Source organism: Silurus meridionalis, chromosome 9 (genome assembly GCF_014805685.1).
Source record: "Silurus meridionalis isolate SWU-2019-XX chromosome 9, ASM1480568v1, whole genome shotgun sequence".
Lineage (NCBI taxonomy): Eukaryota > Metazoa > Chordata > Actinopteri > Siluriformes > Siluridae > Silurus > Silurus meridionalis.
The window spans coordinates 18,775,334-18,793,989 of NC_060892.1; the positions used below are offsets into that span (position 1 = coordinate 18,775,334).

Below are 18,656 nucleotides of genomic sequence, written 5' to 3' on the forward strand. Positions count from 1 at the left end.
ATAATTGTAAAGAGAGAAACTTTCTGGCGTCTATATCTTTTTAAATGAATGAACGATTAGCGAAAAAGAGAAAATGAATCATCCGTTCAAGGAGGGAGAAATGTGCAGACTTAAGCACTCTTGGCATATTTGATGCTTTTGTGTTGAGTATGAATTGATACGCTGAGATTGTTTGAAGATCAGCACTGGTGCAGATTCAGTGTCCGGCCTGTAAGTTTTTAGTTCATCGTTGCCCGGTGGACAAGTCAGTTCGGCTCGAATAAATACGCTTTTAAGCAAAGTAAAGAGTGTTATTGTAGCTATGTACACACTTTGTGTGCTTCACATTGACCGCACATCTCTTTGCATAACAGCCTACTCGAGCCAGATCCTAAAACCTGCTGCACTTCACACACCTGCTTTCGGGAGAGTGGTATTTTTTAGGTAGTTGAGGAGAAGAAAAATGGCATATTAACAAGTGAAAATATATCTCGTATAGTGAATATTATCTTGCATTTCCTTTTAAAAAATTAGAGGAAACATGTTATAAGATTATTGCATTCTTTTCCAGACACATTCTACTAACTAAGCTTGACATAATCTTGTTCTATCAGTGGGTCTTTTCACAGTTCATACTTTGGCTGCTAATTTATGGAAAGGAATAGAATCTAAAAAAATGTAAAACATAGAAATCGAAAATTTTAATTGGAAATGATAAGTACATTTGATAATACGCTGTATGGACAAAAAGTATTGGGACAATTTGACATTTCCTGCCATGTGTGGTTCTTCCCTGAACTGTTGGAAGCACAAAATTTGGATGCCTTTGGATGCAGTAGCATTAGATTTCCCTTTCACATGAACCAGAACGCCCTTGTGCACAAAGCCAGCTCCATGAAAATATGGTTAACATGGTTTGGAGTGCAAGATCAGTGCTTTAGAGCCCTGACTTCAACCCTAATGAACACTTTTGGGATTAAATTGGAATGCTGACTGCACCCCAGGCCTCCTCACCTCACCTCCATCAGCGCCTGACTTTACTAATGTTCTTGTATCTGAATGAACACAAATCTCCACAAACACATTTTAAAATCTAGTGGAACATCTTACCAGAAGAGTGGAGGTTATTATAACAGCAAATGGGGACTAAATGCGGTTGTTCAAAAAGCACATACGAATCTTATGGTCAGGTGTCCACAAACTTTTATTTATTTCTTGTTGAAATTAATAAAATACATAGCCAGACTTATAGAAATGATTTATGTTACATAAGATTTGATGATCTCATTGCTGAAACATTATTAAATGAAACATTTTTGGATTCTCAACTATTTTGAAATGCCAGGGTTCTTTTTTTTTTGTCCCTAAATCATTAAGGAGGAAGTAATTCTTGAGTAAAGTAAATGCTTAGAAAGAAACAGACAAGGGTTTATTTTTGTTGCTTGGTTCTGCTGGCTCACACTGGGTTTTGAAGCATGTGGGTGGCTAAATCTCTTCAGCCCTGATCGTTCACCTCAGCGTGACCAGCAGTAAACAGCTCTTCCTCTCTCACTCCAACATGCCAGGAGACAAATACAGCAGAGAAGATTTCTGTCTGCGATGCACATGGCAGTGATTTAAATCAGCACACAATACAGTTCTATCATCACTATCTGATGAAACTACGATTGTGTATATGTGCATAGACAGTAATGCTTTTTCTTTTCTTTTTTTCCCCCCTTTTTCGAGCCAGGATCGAAAATAGAAGAGAAATATGCCATTCATTTTACTATCAGTGCTGTTGAAGTAAGAAATTGTCTATTATATGGTACATTTGTGCACAAGCAATTTTCAAACTATTTGACTCAAGCCTGTCGAGAGTTTTATAGGCTTTCTAATGAGCGCTTATTTATCGCAGCCGCTGCAATGAGCCCATAAACCTCGATAATCACCTAATTGAGACGATAGCCATAGTTTCTGTTCAAGTGTTTTCACCTGATATACTGCTGCACACTATTGGTGGTTGCACCTCAAGCATAAGAAAGAGGAATCGATCATAAAAAAAACATCGCTTCACTTTGGGTAAATGTCTGGATAAGACGTGGGGAAAAAAAACACTGTTTATTGTTAGATCGGTGGCTACATCGTGTCATGTGATTTATGGGGTAGTTAAATCATTAACTGTTCTCCCAGAGCTTAAATGGCCTCGGAATGTATGATCAAACTTTTAGTTTGATATATTACCCTTTGCTAATTGATGTGCTGGAGTCGAGCTGCAATTTCATGGACGGCTGGGTTTCTGGAGTACACGCCTCGAATCAATGTTTCAACTTAATATTATTATGATATGAGTCCAGCAGCGTCATTGTCTGTGTTAAACTTCATTTGGTTGGCGTCCGACTCGGCGCTCTCAAATATTTATTTATTGTTTCTTACAGATAAGGACCTTAGGCTAATCAAAAATGTTTTAACAATGATGGATATTGAATTCATTTCTCTTTTGTGCATGTTTTTAACTGTCACTGACAGGAGACGTACTTGACTTGAGTTATAATAAAAGCTTGGTCACTTGCATGACTAAGTACATTTTTCAACACACATACACACTTTCTGTACGACTTTGTCTGTACTATTTTTTCTTTAAAAAGAAGTAAGTCTTTTACCCATCAACCAACTCTCTCTTGAAGTACACGACTATCATGTGCTTCCTCTGAGACATATGTAGGCAGCCAACTGCATCTTTTCAAACTGCTGCCCATGCTGTGTCACAGGGTAGAGTAATTCATTTGGCGGGAAGAGCTATCCGCCCTCTTCAGCGTACGTGTGCGATTAGTTAGTGTCGCCCTGATTGACATTTTGCCATCCTTTGCACTCTGAAGGTCTTTTTGCTCCCTATAGACTCTCCGGAAACGGACGTCCAGGCATCTGTGATTGCTTACACTTGCATAACATGGAACTCAAAGCCTTGTAATTGCACATTCAGCATATTGATAAAGAGCGGGTTATCTCTCGCATGGCCTGGATTGTTTTTGCTTTACAAATGTAGGACGAGTGAAATACAGCCTGAGGATTTGGGAGAATCTACTGACACTTAACAGCCTGAGTGATCGAGGAAGGAATTGAGTGAGTGAATGAATGAGTGAGTGAGGGTGTGCCACGTGTAAAGCCTATTTAGAGGAATCACAGTGCCCTTGGCATGTGAGACACACACACACACACACACACACACACACGGCTTAGTCAACTTTATATTTTACACGCTACAAAGAGGCGACAACGACTATGACACTTTCTAAGATCTGATTAGTGACATTTACGGCATAACAAAAAATTTCTTCCGAAGATTAAAGTGTGTTCATGAAAAGCGGGACAGAGCTCTGAGGATCTGAGTAACTCTGTTACAGTAAGGGCGGAGCAAATTTGAACGCTGTAAAAAAAATGTACACAAAAAGCACGAAACGAAACTAATTAGATTCGTTGCACGGTAATTTTGTGTATCACGATTTTTTTTTTTGCGTAGTGCCTTTGAAATTGCTTGTTTATTATAGTTCTAGGAGCACTATTAAACAGCTACGAACTAAGCTCCTTTAATTATTGCTGAAGGATTATACAAATCCTGCTGTGATTTTTAAGTAGTTTTTCAGAGGATGAACTTTAATTTTTGACACCCCTATCCACCCCCTCCTTTTTTTTTCCCAAACGCCTGTAATTGTTTGAGCTGTGTTTTTTGTGTGTGGTTTTTTTTAGTTTCTCTTTCCTGTTGCACTCTCCATTAGTGGCTGATTACCACCTGGGAGCAATGTTTCAGTCGTGATGAAGATCATTGTTTAACACTCCTAGTCCTGGTGCAGAAGAGGCACTAATCAGAGCAGGCATCCTCGGCTTCGGCTCGGAGCTTAATAATCTACTCGGCGGCGCGCTGAAGGACCCCCGTGCCACTCCCGTAGATTCGTACATCTTCTTTGCAAATTAGTCCAGGCATTGATCTCGCTGAATCTCCCTCAGCCAATCGGCCGATCGCTGCATTTACTCAACAAGTACGAACAGGCCGCGCATTACTCGTGCGAGCAGGCGAGTTCTGCACGTCTGAGTGTGGCCATTAAGCATAATATACAATGTACACTGGCTGTCACTTTTTATTTTTCAACACTCCATCTGTGCAAACGGACAGCACGAGCTCTAGCAAAAGACTCATCCCACTCCCTTTTCTACGCCGACAGCACATGACAGCATCCCCCTTTACACGTCACAAATTATTGTCTTTATATTCCCAATGAATCTCTTATACCCAGCGGTGATTCCCGGACTTATTATAAGAAGTTTAGGGGGTTTAAGGGGTACCGAGCGAGCGTCTGTCATCCCTGCAGCTTATGAATATACCTGTTAGAACCCTTTGCTTTCTTGCCTTAATATTTCTTTCCTGTCCTCTTCCTTGACAGCTAATTGAAGGCTCCCTTTGGGCTTGCTGTTCGACAGACATATTAATTTCAGGTTTGCCGGGCTGTTGAGCTTAAGAAAAATGGTCCTTGTTGTAGCAGAGGGCGAATTAATATCAGAGAATGCCTGGGTGCAGTGCGAATAGTGGTCGAGTGAACAATCGCTGCCATATCATACAACATCCAGTCCTGAAAGTGGCGTGCCAACAATCTCATACCGCAAATGTGGTCACGATGTAATCATCAGCGTTTTCCTTAATGGTGTTGGAAAGGCATGGCAAATTAGGCCATCCGTGTTTCCGTCACCGAGCGAGCCGCGACATACTTCCTGTCCTCGGCTCAAGTGGAATCTAGTTAAGAGCCGTACCGTACCGAACCGAATTTGTCTACCCTCCTTACCTAGGTAGCATGCGAGCCGAGCTAAAAATAGCGCAGACTATCGATTGATCAAACAGTCACTCAGACATCCTGATTAATGTCTCAGGCTCGAATTGCACAAAAAACCCTCCAGCAGGAGGATATCGTAGTGTCTGCACAAGTTTCTCGCTCTTTCCAAAAGTCAATTCTCTGACCATTTAAGAAGCCAAGCATTTAAACAATGTAAGCACATTTCAAAAGCAATTTAAGGCTCCAGATTCATTTTCAATTCGGTGCACACAGTGAAATTCTGGTGCTTTAACGCCATGCACCTTGATCATTCCTTTGATTCAAGCAACGCCTGCTTGCATTTTTTTTTTTTTTACCATCGTCTGGTAAGCTTCACACCCCCACCCCTGTTTTTTTTTTTGTTTTGGTTTAAACTAAAGATTCAAATCCTGACACGGCTCTGTTCAGGTGCGTGGGCAGCCACTGAGCGAGTTTGCTTTTCTTCGTTTTCACTTAACGCAGCAGAGACACGCGGCGTGCATTTTTAAAACGAAACGAGATATGCTTGGTTTTCATTTCGAAAAACCGTTTCGCCGAATTGCAAGTGTTGCGCTACGGGCGCCTGACACAACCCGAAACAACCCTTCAGAGAAACTCCTACAACTGTGACGAGTAGAGTTATGTGATGGAAATAAAAACAATTGAACGACCTCCCACCCACACCCCCATACACACACACAATCTTACAATCCCGGATTTGTGCAATTTGTGTGGATGAACAATAGCCTAGTGTGCTATTTTATTTCTGAAATCCCGAATCTATTCAGGCGTAATAGGTAGGTGGTCCGACGAGGTATGTATGAGGTGAAAAAGCTTTGCGTTGCCGTGGCCGTATGAAGAATGGAGTGTTTCCCAATAGACTAATTTTATTAACACTTAGGACCAATTTGAGTCTGATTGAAATCCCTTGTTAAAAATGAATTAAACAGACTGCTGTCAAGGGAAGGGTAACCATGCTCCAGATTCACAAACTGTCCATTACGAGAAAGAAAGAGAGAGAGAGAGAGAGAGAGAGAGAGAGAGAGAGAGACGTTTGCATAAATTAATCTAGGAAGACAAAAACATGCCTCTTAGATATTCCCCATCTCCAGAACGATTTTGACCACCGGCTAAGCCATCAGGAAACAAAGGGTGCATACGTGAAAACTACTTTGCCGTTCCAAATGATAGCGCGAGCAAAAATCGCTGGAAGTCATTACGCAATTCCAAGGTAGTTTTCTGTGTCTGCAAACAGCATTACAGAACTCTAGACTTTAAACAGGATGGAGGTGAATATAAAGCACTGTCATTTCCGCGTCGCTCGCTCCGCATGCCAAATTAGCCGTGACGCACACACGTGAGGAAGAAAGGTTGTTATTTCCCTTCCACGACGGCCTCGATTGTTAGCCGACAGAGCCGCCTCGAACCGGCAGCGCCACTACGAAGAAATCCACCAGCTATATGTGCTCAATTTATAATCATATAGTTATTTTCTTCTAGAGTGGCCGAGACATGACAAGGTGACATTGACCCCACTGTATTTTTCTTTTCCCTTCAACTCAAGGCGAGTTCAGGTATTAGTGTGAGATTGTCTTGTTGCTTTAAACAAGCGTTGACTTTAAATGTACACAGGTGATGGCATGAGTCACGGAAACTGTTAATGCAGTTAATGGTTGTGTGAGAGCTGAAAATAATGTTTTTTTTTACTTTTTTGTCAGCCGTCAGTTCAGCTTTTCTGTTTTCTCCTTTCCAAAATGTTAGCATTTTAGCATTTTATATTATCCACTAAATCTTGCGAATGAAAGAACTGTGATTAAAGACAGGATTCGGACACGAAGTAGACACTCATTGGACACAAGAATAAGAGCGAAGGTTCCAGTAAGTAGACGAGATGGGTAATGTTTTCTCCATGTTTCTAATACTTTCTGTTTTGTATGTTTAGCGCGGTAGGTCGCTCCCTAATTGCCTGATATCAAGTTGAGTTAGTGTCTTACGGACATTTACACAGCGTTAAATAAACATCAGCGGGGATCAGAGGAGGTTGCGCTGTTTTTCCAAGTAGGCTGAATTCGAGCTAAGATTCTTTTTTCCATCAAAAAAATTGTTGCCAAGTTTTTACAGTGGGTGTGGGTATCACTTACAACCATTAATGTGGACGTAAGTATTAACCGACGACTCAAAAACAGGGGGTAGAATAATTTACTTACCCCAAGTGGAAAGTATGTGTTTCATTCTCTGACACACGTAATTTAAGTTAAAACAACGGGCTATCGAATCTGAAGGGTATGTCTGCAATATGGACAAAAGTATTGGGACGCCTGACATTTCCAGCCGTATGCGGTTCTTCCCAAACTGTTAGCACAAAGCACACAATTGTGTAAGATGTCTTTAGTGACATAAAATTTTCCCTTCACTTCAGTCAGGAGACCCAGACCTGTTCCAGCATGACAATGCCCCTATCTACAAAGGGTTGGAGTGGAAAATCTTAGAAGTGCCCTCCTTTAAAGAACCGAGCTCAACCCTATTGAACACCTTTGGGATGAATTGGAATGCTGACTGCACCTCAGGCGTCCTCACCTCACCCACATCAGTACCTGACTTTATTAACCCCCTTGTGGCTGAACGAGCACAAATCTTCACAAGGACACAAAATTTAGTGGCACATCTTCCCTGAAGAGTGGAGGTTAGAATGGGATGTTCCAAAAGCAGATTAGGTTTCCACAAACTTTTGTCTTTATAGTCTATGTTTACAGTTCAGTACTGTATATGCCTTTCAACATTAAACCTAACCTTTTTGTAGCAAATGGGAAGTTAGCATGGATTTACAACAAAGTATAACAGCAAAACGGTTGACATAGCAACAGTGGTTAATATAAAGCCTGTGTATATACAAATAAAATGAAAGCCGCGTGCGCATTCAGTAATTTGCTTATACGTTAGGTGCTTCTAGTTACTTTTTGTCAGGCAGCACAGCCCAAGCCAGAATTCAAATTGAAACCCCAGGCATGGCACTCCCTCCAGAACGAAACAGCACCCAAACCTCAAGGACAGTTTCGGCTGCATAGCGTGCCTCACACATCACAAAGATCCAGCGTCTTTTGTTTCTCGAGACAACCATGGAATTTAGTGCATATTGGCCGACCATATTCTTGGAACAGAGCTAATGTTAATGCTCTGCTGCAGATTTTGAAATAGCTGTGGCACACATAGCGACAAAGAAATGCCATCATGTTGGTAATGCTAAGCAGAATAGGCACTTGAGGTATTTCGCCATGCTTGTTGCATCTGTGCACTTCTCTTCCTGGTCAGCAACGTTGGGCTTAATGTATGCTGTGGACCAGACAGAAGTATTTACTGGACAGTAGAATATCAAGCACTGTCTTTTTCCCTCAGCGTGACACGCAGAGAATGGATGCATGTTGAGTATAAGGAGAGGGAAAAAACAGATTAGGAGTGATGAACATTTGAGCATGGCAGGCAGAGCGTCAACAAAAAAAAAAGAAAAACCTGATCAGGGGAAACATCAAGCTTTTTAGGGTGGAGTGTCTGGAGCAGCTTTCTGTAGTCTGAATCGAACCAGAGCTCTCCACCCGGTCAGTTGAGACTAATTCACAGTAGGTCATGACCAATCTCAAAGAGAAAGCTCTTTCACGCACACACACACACACACACACACACACACACACACACACACACACACACACACACACACACACACACACACTGGACCGGAATCTCTCACACACTCTCTGGGGCTATTAACAGCAGGCTGTCAGACTAAGCTGTTTCCATCTAGCTGGAGGTACGAGATGTTGGTCAGTGTTTATTTACGTTTCAACATGTTGTGATTGAACAGCTCTGTGTTTTCACTGCACACTATTTTCGTCTTTCAGCCAGCTTAGTTTAGTTGTTTGGATGTTTCTTTCTTTTTAAAGGAAGCATGCTTTATATAGCGTGGAAATGTGGGCGGTGATTCGTGAGCATGAACTGGCAGCAGCAAAGACGACTCTGACATTTATCAAAGCAGGGACGACGTTATTGACGCCTGATAGGATGCAAATTTAACTACCAGAAATCTTGAACTGATTTCTTGACAGAACGCTTTATTTCCCACCGCAGCTTTCAACAAGAGTTGCAGTGAATGCGTGTTTCGTTTTTTTTTTTGTTTTTTTTTCAGTTACAGACTGTTTTTTGAAAGGATGTGCAATATAAAACGTTTCTTTGCTGAAAGCTAATTGAAAATGCTTGGAAAAAACGTGCATCATTGTTCCATCATTAATGCTTTTGCCATGGGCCTGAAATAAAATGTAGGTCATCAAAAAAAGAAATGTCTGCATATTGCTCTCTTTATAGAACCCAAATCAGATTCAAAGAGTTTCTGAGAGTGGAACATGTAATACCTAAAAGGTATTAAAAAAACAGGTCATCATGAACTAAATATATCTTTTTTTTGTTTTTCTTTTAGCCCCACCTATCTCAGATGCCACCTCAGTGCCTGCGCTACCCCGAATAACAACCACCGCAATGACAACAACCACAGCGCAGCATAAAGGCCTAACGACGACCATAAACACTACAGGGACCAGGGTCGGCAACAAACCACCTAAACCCCCAGTGGCTCCGTCCCGAACTACCACACCTCCATCCCTGGAGTCGTTCCCTTTGCCCAAGCGCTTCTGTGACAGCGTAGAGCGAAGGGACATCCTGTGGCCTCAGACACAGAGGGGCATGCTTGTGGAACGGCCGTGTCCCAAAGGAACCAGAGGTAAGTGTGTTTTCTTCACTATATGCAATTCATTTACAAGAGCCAGTAAACAGAAGATTTCCGTGGACGCCGCCTCTTTTTACGTTACATTTGGAAGTCTTTTTAGAGGGAGGATTTGTAATAAAGTTGTGGACACATAAAAACATGGAACAGCAATGTACAAAATGTGATACATAGAGCTGAGGAACCTAACATAAGCCCAAATATTGTTTTATGTTTAGGTACCGCCTCCTACCTGTGTGTCCTCTCCACTGGGGCCTGGCACCCAAAAGGCCCTGATCTGAGCAACTGCACCTCTCACTGGGTCAATCAGGTGGCTCAGAAGGTTTGTATAAGTCCGACTGCAAGCCACCAGACATACAAATATCCCTAATAGTGGCCAGAGTTTGCTGAGTTCACCGTCATGAATATAAAACAGTCCCCAGTGCCAAATTTTGAGCACAGGCTTCTGACTATCATTGGCTGAGATTGGGAAACGTAGCCTGGAGCTACCCAATAGGGCGCCCCGCTGCTCGATCTGATAACGCATCTTCTCAATGTGCGCTCTTAAAGGGCTAATGTGCACTGCAAGCTGAAGTTCGAATGGGCTGCCATTAGACACAATGGACTGCCCACACCTCACGCGGCAGCAAAATTAACTTTTTTTTTTTTTCGAAAGGGGGAAAAAAAAACCTGTCTAATGCGCACAGGATGTGTTATCAGTTTTTAATTACTAAGCGATGGCTCGTGGGTGCTGTTAGCGAAGCATATTTCCTCACAGCGTGAAGATGTCATAATTAGGGGCGAGAGGCCTGCAGACGCAGAATGATATTTCTCAGCTCCTGCTGCGCGGCTAATTTGCACAATCTTTCAGATCCGGAGTGGGGAGAACGCGGCCAACCTGGCCAACGAGCTAGCTAAGCACACCAAAGGGCCCATCTTCCCCGGCGACATCAGCTCCACCATGAGGCTCATGGAACAGCTGGTGGACATCCTGGATGCCCAGCTGCAGGAGCTGAAGCCTAGCGAAAAGGACTCTACTGGACGCAGCTTCAACAAGGTATAAGAGGAATTATCTTTTGTCCTGTAACTTTGAATAACGTTCTTTTTGAGACTTAAGCACATGGATGCAACTAATTCAGCAACTGCATGACTAAACCCTCTGTTCTTACACTTATTGCTGGGAATATACTCGTGCACACACACACACACACACACACACACACACACACACACACACAAAATAGTATATTATTTAAATTCCAGACTTATAAAATTGATCAAAGGAATTCTTTTAAAAATGCATGCTCAACTCTCTTGATGTCAAGACCAATCAGAAGTGGTACAGATTACATTAGTGAGGGCTTTAACCCAAAACCAATTCATATTCACTGCATGATTTTTTTTTCTTGTTGCTACTAAGCTTGTTTCTATAAGCAGTTACTGAGGGATAATTAATATAATAATATTTCTGGTACAACCAGCGATAACTGTGACTTCAGAGGGTTAAATCCTCATTAAGCATTAGAAATTTGGCATACAACTAGCGCAACAGTCTGCAGTATATCGATCCGTTTTTTTTTTTTTTGGCCAGACACCACCTTTCAAATTTGGCCTTAATGCACATAAGAGAATGAGTAATCGAAACAGCTCATTAGTGTTGCTGAAGTCCATGTGGAACAGATCTTTGTGTCTGAGGGCCAGTGTTCTCTAATGCCTTTCTTTCTTTATTTCAAAAAAGCTTCAAAAGCGAGAAAGGACATGCAGGGCATATATGAAGGTATACCTGTGCCAACGGTACCATTTTTTCTTTTCTTTACATGTCCCTCCTCCCGCTCCTCCCTCTTTCCCTGCCACTGCTCAGCGGCATGTTTCACTTGCCATGTAGCCTCTCATTCTCTCCATCACTTGATGAAGTTTTGATCTACCAGTGCCCTCCAAGCTCATGCCAGCTATACTGTGGCTTGGAACAATTAGTGCTTACTAATCAGTGTAGTTTGTATCCTGCTATGGTACATGGCGTTATGTGTCAGCATTTGATTTGCAGCTTGGCTGGGCATTGTTTTTCTATCTAAATGGCTGTAAAATATGTTGATTTCTATGCAAGAAATGCAATACTATGCAATATATACTATACAATAAATACTATACTATGCAAAAAAAAAAAAAAAAAATATATATATATATATATATATATATATATATATATATATATATATATATATATATATATATATATATTTATAAAAAAAATATATACAGTAATCTGCTTATGGTCCAGTAGGTAGATGCACTGAGCAAACAGGCTAATTCAGCAGATTATTTTGGTTTCAGGTGGCCTTTTTTGCAAAGTACACTACATGCATAAATAGATTGCATTGTACAGCGGCAGGTCAGAAGAGAATTAAGGCATGATTACAGTGCACCATCTAACTGGACAGTGACACAGTTCTTGGTGGTTGGGCTTTTTATTCCAGCACAATGCCTTTCAAAGGAAAATTTGAACGAAGCAATGTAACAAGGCGTAAAGGTTCATTATATCTACTGAAGTGATTCTAAATTCAAGATATTCCCGATTTCAAACCATTTACCTTCACACATACAGGATGATTGTCTTTTCAACAGGGTAGGATGAAAAAAAAAATCTCTATTCACTTCATTGAATTAAATATGAATGAATAAAATATTGATTCTTATTATGGCTATTTAAGACATTCTGCAGAATGGGGGGAAATATTAATGGAGGAGGGCTTGGTTGGAGGAAAAGAGGACTCCTATTTGGTACTTGGTACCAAACACACGGCAAATGAATCGTACACGTCTGTGATGTGATGAAAGGAACATCGGTAAAGGTGGAGTTAAAGGACCGATAGCACTAATCCCGTGCACACAGAGGCCAGGCCTGTGTAAGGTCTGCTTATTTTATGTGCAGGATTTGATTTGATAAAAAAGAGAAACGACACACTGCAGCGTTTAGCAACTGAACAGCGGAACATGGTGGCATGGAACATGTAAGGTTGCTGTTGAGTCACCTGGCCCCGAACCTCCCTGAGCTTTACAGGCCTGGCAGGGTTTCTAAGCAAACGTTAAACCCAGACTCTTTTATTTATTTATTTTTCATTTGTCACTTTATCTAGTGACTTATGACCCTTTCAAATGGAACAACTATAAATAAAACGAATTGCAATTCCTTTATGATTCGTCCAAAATAGGTGTGTTGTGCCTTCTTTGGCATTCAGAACCACATAAAGAGATGAATGATGCGTTCAAACAAACCCTAAAATGACCTCATTGTGCAGTTAATGCAAATTGATAGCTGCGCAATCTTGCGGTAAGCAGCCCTTTATACTTCGTCTCAAATATGCTTCATAGGGTTGTGATGTGGAGGTTAAACAGACCACTGGAGCTATGAGAAAACAAGCTGTTATGCTCCTTCAACCATTCAGTGACAATACATGCCTTAAGATATGATGCGTTATGTGCATGTGTGGATAAACTGTAACCATGGACGCGTGCCAGGAAAACATTTCCTACCCCATAGGCGCTGCTTCTCTTTTGGAGAAAATACGTTTCAGAGCGAGAGCTGCACAATTCCTGGACAAGATACTGCGCCGCGTTTTTTTTTTTTTTTACGCTACAGGGAACATAACCATTATATAAAACGACAGGAACAAAACAAATTGCATAACGATTGCCATTTTAGCATGTAACAATGGTAGAACAAAAAAAGCTTTCAAACCTGCTAACATTTACATGAATGTACCTTTTTAAAAGCTTTTTAAGTGGTGTAGCAGCAGTCAAACAGTCACAAGGTTCAGTTTCACACCTCAAGTCTAATTTTACCATTCGCGCACACGATATTTCACCAGAAGTGTGAATGACATTCAGAACTGGTTTCCTAAACCTGTTCTCCTGATCAATTCCAACACTGGTGCAGAAAATACAGAGTCCTGGGACTATGATCCAAGAACGGGAAACTTGCCATGATTCCTCAACACACCGGTACAATTAGTATACCTTGTCACACTTCCTGTACCGCTGATGTCAAAGCCGAATCCTTCCATCAGCCAAGTGATCCAACAGAACTCTTGATTTTTTTTTTTTCCGGGGCCAGGTGACTTTCACAGATATTTCTCACGTTGTGGCGCATTTGAGACAGCGTCCCATAAGTGCTCCTGAGATGGCATTTACCACAGCAGTGTTTAATTCGGATGTGATTAGCCTAGTTGCGGCCCAGCTGCTTTCTTGCACGATTATTGCTATCGTCTTTTGACCTCTCTGACAAGCTGTTTTCAGGCACAGCGCCCGATGAACTATTATTTTTTTTTACATTTTTTTTCAACTGTTAATAATCCTTTAAAATGCTTTTGTGTGAAAAGTGCAGGCCAGAGCTTTGGAAGATACTAGAGCAAATGTCAGTGTATGAAAAGTCGATTCCAGTGCATAATTGACTAATTAATGCTAGGCATAGGCATCAAGGAGATTTATACCATATGAACACTTCACATATGACATATTTACTGTTGGAGTGAAATTAATTGGCTTTTTTTCAATAAGTAAATTAGATTGTACATACAGTTGTATGGTAATATCAGTCATGTACGTTGTCCTGCACCAGTGGCACTCACAGAGTTTTTAGAGCGATAAGAATGGAGCTCATTTTCCAGTTTTTAAAGAAGCAAGTGGAACTGATGCGACACACACAATAAAAAAAGCTTGTGAAGTGGAGAGCTGCAAGAAACCGGAGACTCTGGTACTAGGAGTAACGAGCTGTTGGTAGTCAGACTCCAGTGTCAACAACAGCTAGCGGCAGTAGCCTGGGGGTATGAGTAAGAAAGATAGACGAAGAGCAGGAGTTTGGTGCCACACAGCAAATTGCGAAATCACAAGCAGACTGCGGGAGATGCATCTGCGTCGCGGAGCCGTTCGGATAAATAGAGAAGTTATTTTGCCTTCGCGATATTGAGTTATTTGTGCAGTTTTGTTTCGAGCCAGGATTTCCGCATACATTTGCATATTATTAGCACGTAGGAAAGCTGGACGTGCATAAGTCTGCTTTGGGGTTTTTGTGAATAATTACTGGTGCATTGTGCAGCAGACATCTCCTGACCCCCCACAGTCTGCATGAGTACCCCTTGCTAGAAACATGTTATCACTGCAAGCCTTAAGCATATTAATGTTTTATGCCCTAGGACTGTGTCACAGCATCGAGCACTAGCGCCTGAAGTTAGGCACTGAATTAGGCTGGTTCCCCGATCTGCTAATCAGTGCTTCCCAAATGTTGTGCCAACGCTATATGTCATTGTTTTCCATGACATATAGAAGCAAGGAAGTGATAGCTCAGTGGTTATCAGAAGGTCAGAGGTACAATCACCGGAATGACCAAGCTGCCACTCTTGGGCTCTTAAGCAAGGCCCTTAACCTCTCTGTGCTCCAGGGGTGCTGTATCATGGCTGACCCTGCGCTCTGACTACTGTGCTATAAAGTATATGTGACAAATATAAAGCACCTTTAACAAGTAAAAACTTAGATTTAAAGCGAACATCTTGATTTTTAAGTATATTCTCGTATATACATGTGTTGAGTTTGTGTGCGAAACAACGATTTGTAATTGCCAAATCACAGATGTCTTTCTTGCATGTAACATTAGCAGCTGGTCAGTTTCTAGAAGAATAGACCATGATTGATTGACTGCTGAACGTTTAGCGGAGACGGTGATGTCGGAGTGCGTCAAAGAACGGTCAAGCGTGTATTCGGATAGACTGCGACGTACCGCTTGTTCGGAAAGCTGTTTTTCTGTCAATATGTGCCTGATTAATTCGTTAAACTACGGTGCTTTCCTCCATGCAGGAAGCGTGGTGCTCTCACTGCTGGATAGCTGTAGCCGGGGTCGTTCTGCACCATTGGTGATCGGGGACATTTGTGCTTCGCACTACTTCATTGCTCTCTTTGGTGTTTTGGAATCTTGTGATTAAAAGCCTGGACTTGATTCAGCACTTAATACAATGTGTAATCCAATGTGCTGAAATACAGAACAAAACACTAACAACTGTACTACTGTCCAGTTTCTCACAAACAGCATCTTATACTCACTTTTACTGTTTTTTTTTTTTGTCTACCTTTTCTTTACTGATTGTGCTTACGGTAGATGGAATGTGCTTTTATGCAGATCAGTGAAAAAAAAAATATGATTAACAAAATCGTAGTGCTCGTGGTGTTAAGGCATGCATGCTTGTTTTTGTGAGTTTAGACTCACAATCTGGCACTAGTATAAAGCAAAAGCTTTGACCCTTGACCGCACTGTCATAACTGCTAACATGAAGGTTCTTTTGTGCTTGCAGGCGATCGTGGACACTGTGGACAACCTTCTCCGGCCAGAAGCACTGAAGTCTTGGAGAGGCATGAATATCACAGAGCAGACTCACGCTGCCACCATGTTACTGGACACTCTCGAGGAAGGAGCTTTCGTCCTCGCCGACAATCTAATGGAACCGGCGATAGTGAAAGTGCCAGCTAGTAATATAAGTGAGTACTTCCATGCTAATCTGGCTCGCTTGCCACAATGGGATTTTGAGTCTAGACTTGCACACGCTTTATATATTTAAACAGATCAACTTGTGTCTGATGCACCGAGTTATTATGCGGCGCTGAAAATCCATGTTTAACATGATTAAATGCGACCTACGATGTAGACCTTAAAATTACAGAGCCGATGAAGCTTTTTGCATCGCGGCTACTTTGCTTAAAGAAAAAATAACCAAGCCCGAAGCATGGCCAGGAGTCTTGACAGTGCATGAATGCATGACTGTTTTTGACTGTTTAAGACTCTGATATAAAAGAATAAAAAAAATAAAAATCTGATTTAGCAAAGGGGTATATTTACAAAGTAGTTATTTTCCCGTCTCTGAATAGAAATTAATAAGTTTTTTTGGAAACAGTATAGCCTGCTGGTCGTCAATGTCTCATCTGAGCAATAACTTTTTTAGCTTTTCAAGGGCATGAAATGTGCCCGCAGTCATGAAGTCAGTAATTACTATCAGCCTTGAAAGATGGAAATAGGTGTTTACAATCAAAGGGTAATTGTTTGTACCCAGTATTTTGCTGCTTTCAGAATGAATTTAACTAAAATGCAAAGAGATAATAATTGTGATATCCGATTTTATTATGTGCACTCAAAGCCAGTGTGCCTGTTCAGTCCGTCTTTTTAATCAGAGTTTTCTCACTGATGGTGGAAAAATATTTCTCCCTGAATTTTGATAGCAATTTGAATTAGAATGCGAACTTGATTTGTAATTTTTTTTGTATGGAAAGCATGTCGATTCCTGTTTTAAGTGTGGAAAGAGTGCAAAAAAATCAATTGGACACCCTCAGTTCAAAATGGTTTTATTTTCTCTCTCTTTATCTAGTCCTGGATGTGTATGTGCTGAGCACAGATGGCCAGGTGCAGGACTTCAAGTTTCCCCAGAGCAGCAAGGGTGGTATTTCCATCCAGCTGACAGCCAATACAGTTAAACTGAACAGTCGGAATGGTAAACAAAAACACACATGCATACACACACATGCACATAAGCAGCAGGGGTAAAAGAAGTGCTTTTAAGGCTTGAGCGGTATTAAGTGACACTGCATATTTTTGCATGGAGAAGGTGGAAACTGTCTGGGTTTTTTTTTACTCCAGTTTATTTCAGTCTACAGTTCTGCACCTGCAGTTGTAGCATTGGTATCTTGCAATTTTTTCATTCCTGGACAAAAGATTTATCATTATCGTGTGTGTGTGTGTGTGTGTGTGTGTGTGTGTGTGTGTGTGTGAACCTTGTCATGTCGTCTTGTATTTCAGCAGTTGCATCATGTTAACCTCAGCTAGGAAGCCAATCTTAACACCATTAAATGGAATTCATACAATAAATGACCACATTGAATGTCCTGAATATCTTGATAATTTTATGTGCCAAATCCACGTCTGCCTTTTCTCCATTGTGCTGTAATTTAATTCAAATTTGATTCGAATTAGGTATGTCTAAAACGAGGCTCGGTCTTTCTGAGAGGTCTTGATCTTGATGTTTTCTCTCACGCCAATTGAACGCGTTGCTTCTGTGGTGGGCGCACGGGGCAATATGTTTCTTTCCCTTCAGGAGCGCAGCACACCAACTTATTGATTTCAGACTTATAACACAGCACTGACGCCATCCCTTAGGCGAGACTGTCTAAAGACTTTTAGTCGTATTAATAACGCTGGAACGGTGGGTATGACTCGGCATATCTGGGGAGCTCCTGGATATCAGCAGTTTTAGCACAGATATTGCAGCAGCTCCGTCTGAAGCTTTTCGTCTCTCGACTTCTCTCGTACACGCCTTCCTTTCAAACGAACGTTCGCTTTGTGTCTCTTACTCCTGACTTCTTCTCACTTCATTTATAGGGCTCCTGAGGAATTCTGTGCATGTTGAGGCTCTCTACCATATACCATATCATAATACGGACCTGTTGAAGGCTGAAGGAACTTATCTTCGTAAATCAGTGCCTAACCCTTGCCTTATTGTTTTCGTTTTTTTATGTACAGGTGTTGCCAAGCTGGTGTTTGCTCTGTACAAAAACTTGGGCCAGTTCCTGAGCACTGAGAACGCAACAATCAAACTAGGCAGCGAGGCGAGCGGCCACAACCTCTCTGTGGCCGTAAACTCAGACATCATCGCTGCCTCCATCAACAAGGAATCCAGCCGAGTCTATATAACCGAGCCAGTGATTTTCACCCTGGAACACATTGATGTGAGTCGTACAGCTAAACAAACACACAAGTCTTAATCGCAGGGGCAGTGGGAAGGCAGATGGGAAACGGTAAACTTTGCCTCATTTAAATACCCTGCAAGGTTAAAACGATTGAACGATGAAATTAACTAAGAATGAGCTGTTGATTATTAGCGAATCTTGACAAAATTCCTAACGGATGCTAATTTGTTTGTCGACATTAGGATGTAAATGATACAATTTCCCTTTTTTTTTCCAATTGGAAAATTAACTCCCAGATTAGCCAGACAATGTGGGATGAAATTACCAGAAGACCAATTATCATTTGTCTTTTAAAGTGGTCAGAAGTGCTCCCAAAGGATGCCTCTGCTTGA

At 41.4% G+C, this 18,656-nt stretch overlaps 1 protein-coding gene across 25 annotated transcripts in view; it reads left to right on the forward strand.

The window, feature by feature from the left end:
* adgrl2a (adhesion G protein-coupled receptor L2a) overlaps window positions 1–18,656 on the forward strand; it is a 100,980-nt gene that overhangs the window by 66,306 nt on the left and 16,018 nt on the right. For 19 of the 25 annotated variants that reach the window (XM_046857242.1, XM_046857244.1, XM_046857243.1 and 16 more), the window contains 7 exons: window positions 9,265–9,564; window positions 9,786–9,889; window positions 10,418–10,603; window positions 11,285–11,323; window positions 15,885–16,068; window positions 16,950–17,072; window positions 18,098–18,303. In XM_046857242.1, coding sequence (XP_046713198.1) covers window positions 9,265–9,564; window positions 9,786–9,889; window positions 10,418–10,603; window positions 11,285–11,323; window positions 15,885–16,068; window positions 16,950–17,072; window positions 18,098–18,303 — 1,142 coding nt within the window. The remainder of the gene's footprint in view (window positions 1–9,264; window positions 9,565–9,785; window positions 9,890–10,417; window positions 10,604–11,284; window positions 11,324–15,884; window positions 16,069–16,949; window positions 17,073–18,097; window positions 18,304–18,656) is intronic. The other 6 variants (XM_046857237.1, XM_046857241.1, XM_046857260.1 and 3 more) reach the window with 1 other exon arrangement.